Raw genomic sequence first — 9,549 nt, 5'->3', positions numbered from 1 at the left:
GAAGGTGATGTTGCAAATGTGCTGCATGAACTGAAATGGGAGCCAGAAAAAAAACATGACAGAAAAACATCAGGCTGTTTGTTTGTGAGTCTGCATTTGAGTAACATGTGCGATCACTGACTAAACTCAACTCGGCGCCTAGCATATGGTATGTTTTATTAAACGGACAGATTACTTTTGTCGTATTAAACCAAAGCTTTCAAAGTGGTTTCTTGCATCATTTGAATTTTACGCTAGTGGCCCTTGAACGAAAAAGCTTGGATACCGCTGCCATAAACGATACAAACTGACAAACTATTCAAAAGTCAGCTATATTGCCAATTCTTCACATATACGAGACAAGGAATCCAAATTATGTTTCTCATTATTCCGCAATCAGGAGTCCGGCAATACATTTCTGGCAATAAGATGAACAGTAATGTACACGTACAACAGATGATGATATACTGTAACTCCAAACCATGAAATTCGTGAGGAAATAGAAAATATTTTTGAAAATGAATAATGCACACTAAAACCAGAAGAAATGCTAGATTTTCCTTCCCCATTTAGTTGACTTATAATTCAATAGTGACATTTTGCCACTTTTTGCCAATTTCCCACATCTATTCTGATATTATTACTGTATTTGTTCATTATTGTAGCTTCGTCACCCTGTTATGAGCATAACTGTTGTTAATCAGTACAGTATTAGCCATACTCTGGCCCCTTCAAGGTCCACTGTCATGAAATGCATGATTTTTAGGATATTATTGATGAAAAAACGGCAGCCGGTATGGACCCATCCGTTTTTTCACCACAAAACGTGATTTTGACGCAAATGGCTTTTTGTAACTCCCGCCATGAAAATCCTCTCGAGGGATTTGTTTTCGAGAAGAAGCAGGAAGTGACGTACACAGCAGGACCGCCCTCAAGTGGACTCGTTTGTTTCTATTACTTTGACCTCCGGGAAGGTAGCTCGTTGTTCCTTCGTGTTAGCCAAAACGCCGGCTCGTTGTATTGCTGGATATTGTTCGGACACTCGGGAGAATGGATTCATTCTTCATACTTTTCAAAAAGACCAGGTTCGTCGTGAAAAATGGATTGCACGATGAGAACTTCGCTGGGTCCAAATGACAGGCAGGTGTGTATACAGCTACTAAAAAAAATAAAATATTATGGAGGGGAGGCGGGTGGGACATAATCCTCTTAGAATGTAACAAAAGATCGGCCGGGCTGGCTCATACGTACTCTCTGGGAGTCTGTTGTTAGTTAGAAGTCATCCGCATATCATCTAAATATGGCTAGAAACGAAACGATAGGATAATATCGCCCCGGTCACTTGACTCGATTGTGTCCGCGGTGGACGTCTTCGGCTGGGCTGGCTCATACATACGGTCTGGGATTCTGTTGTTAGTTAGAAGTGATCCGCATATCATCTAAATATGGCGCGGAACAATAGGGTAATATTGCCCCGGTCACTTCACTCGATTGTGAGATGTTCTCTTCTTTGATAAGAGCTTCCGTGTCCCATAGTAGGTGGCACGACGTGTTTTCAATGGTGAATGTCGCGGAGTTACGTAATGAACAGACCATGCAGGCAATACGGCTACCACTCGGATATCAGGTGAGACTTCCGCAACTTTGTGCACTGATGACGGCCTTAGCTGAGCTTCAGCGTCCGGGGAGCCCGTTAACCGAGGTTCGGCAGCCGGTGAGACCATTATGTGAGCTTCAGCGGCCGGGGAGGTCGTTAGCCAAGCTTCGGCGTCCGGGGAGGCCGTTAGCCCGCCGCCGGAGCTTGCTCGTCAGACTCCATGTCATTCCTGTCCGAAGAACCATCCGCGGAGCTCCCGGGGGGCTTTGTTTGCACACTTATGTCCCGCACGCAGGCCTCCGAGTAGTCAGACTCAGCGTCATTCCACCCGAAGAACCATCTGACTAGTCAACAAGACACAGGTTCATCTCTGTACGGAAGTATTCCTCCGTCTTCCCGATCAACCGATACTGCTATTTCTTCATCAGATGAGGATAAATCCGAGAAATCAGCGCTGGGGATAATGATGTCCCGTGTAATTGAGCATTTGCAACGGCACATAACACGTCACATCCGCCCACGTAGGTCATGCGACTCGCGAAAATAGCAGCGCCCTTGAAAATTCGTAATTGTCGCTAAAAAACTTCTCAAAACACGATTAAACTTGAGAGGATTTAACATCACATTGTCAAAATAGAATACATATTACATGAACTATTGGATACCTTGTTCATGCAAACCACTGGATTTCCCCTTTAAATTATTGTACATGCTCAATAAAGATGATGTGATTACTGGGAAGAAGAAAAAAACAAAACAAAAACAAAAAAAAAAACCAAACAGACTCGCCTTTGAGTTTTTCTACACATTGGGGGAGGAATGAGTTTGTTAGTTGCCACGTCACAAATTTAAATCCAGGAGCCCAAAAATAGCCTCGAGTATGCTCCTAACCCGCTGACTGTGACCTCAGCGACAAGAGGAACAGGAAAGAGGACGAGAAAGAGGAGGAAGTGGGGTGGAAGGAGATTTAAAACGGGTTTACTCGCAATGTCTTTGGAGGAGTTGCTGTGAGTGAGGCGAACGGACACGTCGGACTCCGCCACTCGTCGTGGAAGTAGTTTAGCCCGTGTTTTAGCAGCAAACATGCGGCGTGTGCGGTGAAGACGCAGAATAAGTAAGAAAGACGATGGCAGCACACAACAAGACAGTCGTGTACTTGTCCGAGCAGGTGGTGGTGTTGTGTTCGTGCGTCATGTCGTTCTTGGGCTCGTCGCTCATTATAATCACTTACGCGAGTTTAGCGGACTTGAGGACGACCGCGCGCAAGCTGCTCCTCTTCCTCTCGGTGGCCGACTGGCTCTCGGCGGTCTCGTACGCCTTCGGAGTGTGGCGAGTGTTCGACTCGGACTCTCCGGACTGCGTCGCTCAAGGGGCGATATCCACCTTCGCCAACACGAGCTCCTTCTTTTGGACGGTGGCCATCGCCGTCTACTTGTACGTGTTTATCGTCCAGTCCAGTCAGAGGGCCGCTGACAGCTTGGTGCTGGTCTTCCACCTGGTCAGGTAAGTTAGCAAGCTCGTGAACGACTCTACAATTTTTCTTTAATACTTTCATCGCTTTAAGATCACACGAGGCATCGGGTTAGGGTTAAAAAAAATAAAGTTACAGATATTACATTAAGACCTTTAAAAGCCCTTTACAATGATACAAAAACCATTACTATAGGTCAAATAATAAAGAAGTTATGACGATTTTAATTTGACAGCGCAGGGCTAATTAAAACAAAAGGAAAGTCAGAAAAACTCGTGACCTGAAGTAGGAGTACTGACTGAAAAACGAATGCCATTTCTTTATTTATGAATGGATTTGAATGAAATTTTCAGTGAATAAAGCCCTAAGAAAGTAAAAGACTCCAACCAATTCCATTTAAATCAAGCAAGAAACTTTAATTGTAATTTAAATAACATTTCAAAACTTTTGAAACACGCCAAACTGGAACAATATCAGAAATTGTGGCCTGAAAGCAAATGTTTTTTTTTTTTTTAATAAAACGTCTTATATTTCTAACTCAAGCTACGTAAAATATTCACGCAAAAAATCACGTTATACAGTGAGTGCAAAATAGCTATTCAAAAGCATCACTTTGTCATACAGTTTCTATATACAAAGTCTAATTCTTCTTCTTCTTTAAGAAATTAATAAATCCTCACAGATAAGATCCACGGCCAAGCTGTACTTTGAAATATCATCTCCTCTGCATCCTCATCATAGGTCTGCCTTCTTGCCAATATCCGATTCTGTATGTGCCTCCATTTCTCTTCACAACTTTTTCAATTTTGCCAAAATAAACAATGCTTTTATTTGTTTCATCGTCAAACCAAATGTGGCATATGTGATCCCCGACAACCTTTCCATTTTGGATGTCTTTCACTTTCTCAAGGACTGAAGGGTCCTTGCATGTATTTGAGGAATTTGCATGTAACATTGAAAACACTCCTTACTGATAAAAAGGATCAATAAACCCAAAGTCAACTTCTTGAAAAGTTAACAAGTACAGAGTTGCTCTTGATGCATTTTTACTGTTCATTTGCTGAAAATGAACTTATTTGCATCCAAAGTCCAATGGAGTGAAATATCACCCTGCTAAAAAAAAATTCTATAGAATTCCATAGAACATCCTTGGAATAAAACAAATCACTGGATATGCTATTAAAATAGTTTTACTAACCTTAAAAAAATGAAAAAAAAACCATACTGTTAAATTTTTTTTTTTTAATCCTGTAGCTGCCTCAGCTGTTTTTTTTAAATCATTTTTTTCGTTTTTTTTTTTTTTTAAACCTGTCCTGTTTGTGCTACTGTGTTGTTGCTATGCTAAGCTAAGGTATTAAAACTTTGAAAACTCTTTCTGTGTACCATCTTTCTTTGTAAATATCTCGTGTTTCAATGTGGGCACATGCAGCTTTTACACAGGTGCGGCTTATTTATGTACCAAATGGTATTTCCTTCACAAATGTGCTGGGTGGGGTTTACAATCCGGTGCGCTCTGTAGGCTGGAAATTATGGGGAAAAAAAATCCTAGGTGAGTGGATTACAGTGAACCGTATGTAGCCCGGCAGCCTTACTTTGTCCACCCCTAGCTAGCTATCCAGCTGTATATCAAGTGATAGAAAATGAATGCTACTTTTGTAGGGTTATAATCCGGTGAGCACCGGAGGCCGGAAATTACAGTACATAGCCAAGCCCTTGCCAAGGTGCTATTAAAAACAAGATGTCATCCTGATAGGAAAATTCATACAGTATTTTTAGCTGCTACAGGAAATAAGCAGAAACATTGTGTTTTTAGGTTCTGACAACAAGTACCACCCTATGTATGAAACCGCAGCCTGAAGTTAAAATCTGTCATGTGGCTTTGCATGTTGATGGGCGTTGAATTTTTTTCAAGTTATGTCATTCTCTAACTCTTCCCTTCCTAACCATTGTCTAGCTGGGGCGTTCCTTTGGCCATCACAGTTGCAGCCGTGTGCCTCAACAAGATTGGCTACACCGCGTCAGAAGTGTCGGTGGGCTGGTGCTGGGTCAGGATCCACACCCCCGACCGTGTCCTGTGGATGCTGCTGGCTGGAAAGATCTGGGAATTCTTGGCTTATCTCACCCTCCCCGTCCTCTACATCCTCATCAAGAGGCATATCCACACAGCGGTGAGGACCCATCCAGAAGTGCAGTGAAGAAAATAAAGTATTTGAACATGCTGCTATATTGCAAGTTCTCCAATTTAGAAACCAAGGAGGGGTCGGAAATTTTCATCTTAGGTGCATGTCCACTGTGAGAGAGAGACTCTAAAAAGAAAAATCTAGAAATCCCAATATATGATTTTTTTTTTCAACCATTTATTTGTGTGATACAGCTGCAAATACGTATTTGAACACCTGAGAAAACCAATGTTAATATTTGGTACAGTAGCCTGTGTTTGCAATTACAGAGGTCAAACGTCTCCTGTAGTTGTTCACCAGTTTTCCACGCACTGCAGGAGGGATTTTGGCCCACTCCTCCAAACAGATCTCTAGATCAGACAGGTTTCTGGGGTGTCGCTGAGGAACACAGAGTTTTAGCTCCCTCCAAAGATTTTCTATTGGGTTTACGTCTGGAGTCTGGCTAGTACTAAAACTTCTCAGAATTTATGTTTTATGTTTTGTCGTGTGTCTGTGTCATTTTTGCCAGGTTATCATTTTTAATATCATCGAAGGTATATCCTTGAACTCCGAATTTTAGTCTTGTTATATCAAAAGGGACCGATTTCCTAAAAGTTATTTTCATGATATCTTGTATCTTTTGGTCTTGCAGCACGCAGCCCTTTCGGAGTACCGTCCACTCTTAGCCAATAGGACGCCATCGTACCCGTTCTCCTCCATGGCGGACATGAAGCTGACCCTCATCCCGATCATCTTCATCGTGTTGCGCATTTGGAGCACAATCCGCTTCATTCTGCTGCTGGTCGGATCCCCGGCGGGACAGAACCCTATCCTGGTGACACTACATGTGAGTGGAGAATTTCTCTCGTCTTCCAGTCAAAATGTACCACTCATTCATGTGGAAGCATGTTTGTTTTCTCGCCCAATGACAATTCCATTCCATTAAATTAGTTAAGACCTTCAAAATTTTCTGTTAACAACTGAAGCAGAAGTGGGAGTTATTACTCCACAGTACTATTGAAAACCTGCTTTTTGTGCCGTTCCAAACGCTGGATTACATGGGACACCATTATGCCCAAGGCTGATTTCTCGGCTTGATCCTCATCTGCTGAAGAAATAGCAGTATCGGTTGATCGGAAAGACGGAGGAATACTTCCATACAGATTTCAACCTGTGGCTGTAATTAATGTTGATTATTTGGTTGATTCTTCGGGCGGAATGACGCTGAGTCTGACTACTTCGAGGCCTTCGCGTGACATAAGTGCGTTTATTAAAAAAAACAAACAAAAAAAAAAAAGCCCCCCCCCCGGAAGCTCGGGGCCGGCAGACGTGGATGGTTTTTCGGATGGGAATGACGCGGAGTCTGACGAGTGAGCTCCGCCGGCGGCGGATGTCGTCAGCCCCAGACGCTGAAGCTTGGCTAAAGGCCTCCACCGCCACCGAAGGCGGGCCACGAGCTCTGGCGCCGGGCCGCGAATTGAGCTTGGACATCCGGAGAAGCCTCTAGCCGAGCTTCGGTGGCAGCAGAGGCATTTAGCCTATCTTCGGTGTCCGGGGCTAATGAAGAGGGCGGCGGCGGCGGAGGCCGTTACCCCCGCTAAAAGCCTCCGCCACCGCCGAAGCTCGGCTAAAGGCCTCCGCTGCCTGAAAGCTCGGCTTGCGGCCCGGCACCGGAGCTCAGTCGTCAGACTCCACGTCATTCCTGTCCGAAGAACCATCCGCGTCTGCTGGCCCGCAGCTCCCGAAGCCCTTTGTTTACGCACTTATGTCCCATGCATAGGCAACCGAGTAGTCAGACTCTGCTTCATTCTGCCCAAAGAACCATCCGAATATTCAACATTAATTATAGCCACAGGTTCAAATCTGTATGGAAGTATTACTCCGTCTTCCCGATCAACCGACGCCGCTATTTCTTCATCAGATGAGGATAAATCAGCGCTGGGGATAAGGATGTCCCATGTAATCCAGCGTTTGGAACGGCACGTAACACGTCACATCCGGCCACATCATGTGACTCGCGAAAATGGCAGCGCCCTTGAAAATTCGTAATTGTCGATTAAAAATCTTCTGAAAACACTATTAAATGAGAGAGCATTTAGCATCACATTGTCAAAATAGGGTACATATTACATGACCTATTGGATACACTGTTCATGCAAACCACTGGATTTCTCCTTTAAGTTGAATCCGTTTGCATTTCACCCTTTATTAGTTTCTTACGTTTAAACCGTTAATATTCAAATTGTACATTTTAGGCCCACCACACACTCTGGGACGTGCCCAAAAACTAAGGCACCAAACAATCGCAAAACAATATATTCCGAGATTGTTGTTGGTTAGAAAAAAAATAAACAGATTCTTAGACATGTTAAGTGTAGACACTTGGGACTGTTGAAATACTTTTTTGGGGAAAAAAAAAAATGCAGAAAATGTTTGCTTTAATTTTGTTGTTGTTGTTGTTGTTGACCATCTCCTGCGGTGGCCCAACAGGGGATCGGCAACACGTCACAAGGAGCGGCCAACTGTATCATGTTTGTATTATTAACCGCACCAGTCCGCAGCCGCCTCTTCGCTTCGCTCTCTTGCTGCCGCCGCCGCCGTCCCGGCCCGTTAGAGCGGCATCGGGCGCAGGATGACACTCGCAGGCTGCCGCCAGGACTCCACACATCGAACCAGGGAGAGGACGCCGTCACCAGTGACACCCACACTGACAGGTGACGCTGGATTTGTCTCGGAGGTGGACACGCGTTTCTCGGTTTCAACAGGTGTGCGTTACTAGACAGTAGTACATACATGTTGAGAAATTTACAGTAACCGGTGGTTACCTCTTGAGTCATAAAAGGCATCTCACCTTGAAGTTGGTGTAGCTACAAGATGGTTAAATCCATCGTCTCCTTCGTGGACTCAGTTTATGGAGTTCATCGTTTGTAAGATTCATATCCAGTTTTGTCAAGTATTTGTGGGGATGAAAAATATGTGAATGTTCTTGGCTGTGCTGTACAACGAAACAGAATTACCATTCTGTTTGTTCATTGTCGCAGTTTTTGAATTTAATTATGAGGAATATGTGTCATATGGGGGGGGTGTCGCACTAATAAACTGTTGTCAAACTATAGTCGCTGTTCCTTTCGTGACGTAAGGCAGGGGGTATAACATTTTGGCATAAAAAAACTGCAATTGCAGCTTCAAGTACCGTCATTTCTGGACTATAAGCCGCACCTGATTATAAGCCTTACTCAGTACGTTCTTAAAGGAAAAAACATTTTGTACATGCAGAAGCTCCACCTGTCTACAAGCCACATGCGCCCACATTGAAACATGAGATATTTACAAGGAAAGACGGTACACAAAAACGTGCCGCTTATCCGTGCTGGAGGTCTTAATACGTGAAATGAATACATTTTGAATGTTTAAAAAAATACCCTCTGATTATCTTCAGATCCTAAACAAGATAGTGATCGTTGCATTTGATTTGGATTTAATGGCTAATATTTTCCTTGCTATAGGTGGAAAATCTCTTTGTAGTGGCTGTTTTTATGAACGTGGTTAGCGCCAGCTTGACGCACATGATGCTGAAGACAGATTGATGTCACCGGTGGTGATGTGCTTTTCCTTTATAATGCAAAACCTTTGGTTATTGCCTCATGACGTTTCTTGCAACATTATAGTATTTGGAGCATTACCATGATAATCTGTCATCATGGTCAGGATGTATGAGCAGTCCTCACATGTCGTCCTTCCTCCTTGAAACCAGAGCCTTTCTTTATCGGGGAACCTCACTTCTCCTTTGACCCTTCCTGATGTTTAGCTCAACTTAACATCGGCCTAAAAACATGCCAACTTTGAACCCGGCAGACTGCAGAAAAAGCGCCATGGCTGCTTCCTAGAGCTAGAAAGCATTGTCTGTAGCAGTGTTTCCCAGCCTTTAATGTGCCAAGGTACCTGTACACATTTGTACACTAAACAAACATAAATTAAAGATTTAAGTTCAACATAAATCTTTCTGTTTGCATGGCCACGGGTGAATACACAGGTTAATTGTCTATTCCACCATTTAGCGTAATTCCCGGCCTACAGAGCGCACCTGGTTACAAGCCTCACAGAGTACTTTTTTTTAAAGGAAATACCATTTGGTACATACATAAGCCGCACCTGTGTAAATGTTGCAAGTGCCCACATTGAAACACGAGATATTTACAAAGAAAGACGGTAATGCGTACCGTCTTTCTTTGTAACGAGTTCAATGTTAACGCAGTGCTAACAGTGCTAATGCTAGCGCTGTGCGGAAGCTAATGCTAACGCTAACACTAACAGGGCCTGTTTCAATAAAACTTACTGGTAAA

The 9,549-nt window shown here is 43.5% G+C and overlaps 1 protein-coding gene across 1 annotated transcript; it reads left to right on the top strand.

Annotated features, from left to right (window-relative positions):
* Positions 1-2,414: 2,414 nt before the first annotated feature.
* On the top strand, positions 2,415-8,321 carry gpr157 (G protein-coupled receptor 157). Its single transcript, XM_061844567.1, has 4 exons — positions 2,415-3,079; positions 5,002-5,215; positions 5,859-6,053; positions 7,697-8,321. Exons 1-4 carry the CDS (start codon positions 2,703-2,705, stop codon positions 7,922-7,924), a joined length of 1,014 nt encoding a protein of 337 aa, XP_061700551.1. The 5' UTR covers positions 2,415-2,702; the 3' UTR covers positions 7,925-8,321.
* Positions 8,322-9,549: the final 1,228 nt, after the last annotated feature.

This window comes from Syngnathoides biaculeatus, chromosome 2 (genome assembly GCF_019802595.1).
Source record: "Syngnathoides biaculeatus isolate LvHL_M chromosome 2, ASM1980259v1, whole genome shotgun sequence".
NCBI lineage: Eukaryota > Metazoa > Chordata > Actinopteri > Syngnathiformes > Syngnathidae > Syngnathoides > Syngnathoides biaculeatus.
Note: the sequence above shows the minus strand (reverse complement) of the source record. Positions and strands in the feature narration are given on the sequence as shown.

Bases quoted from the DNA above. Each gene is read 5' to 3' on its own strand.
- gpr157 (XM_061844567.1), top strand. From the start codon at position 2,703: ATGGCAGCACACAACAAGACAGTCGTGTACTTGTCCGAGCAGGTGGTG. The intron at 3,080-5,001 runs GTAAGTTAGCAA...ACCATTGTCTAG, and splicing joins CTGGTCTTCCACCTGGTCAG to CTGGGGCGTTCCTTTGGCCA. The intron at 6,054-7,696 runs GTGAGTGGAGAA...GTGGCCCAACAG, and splicing joins CTATCCTGGTGACACTACAT to GGGATCGGCAACACGTCACA.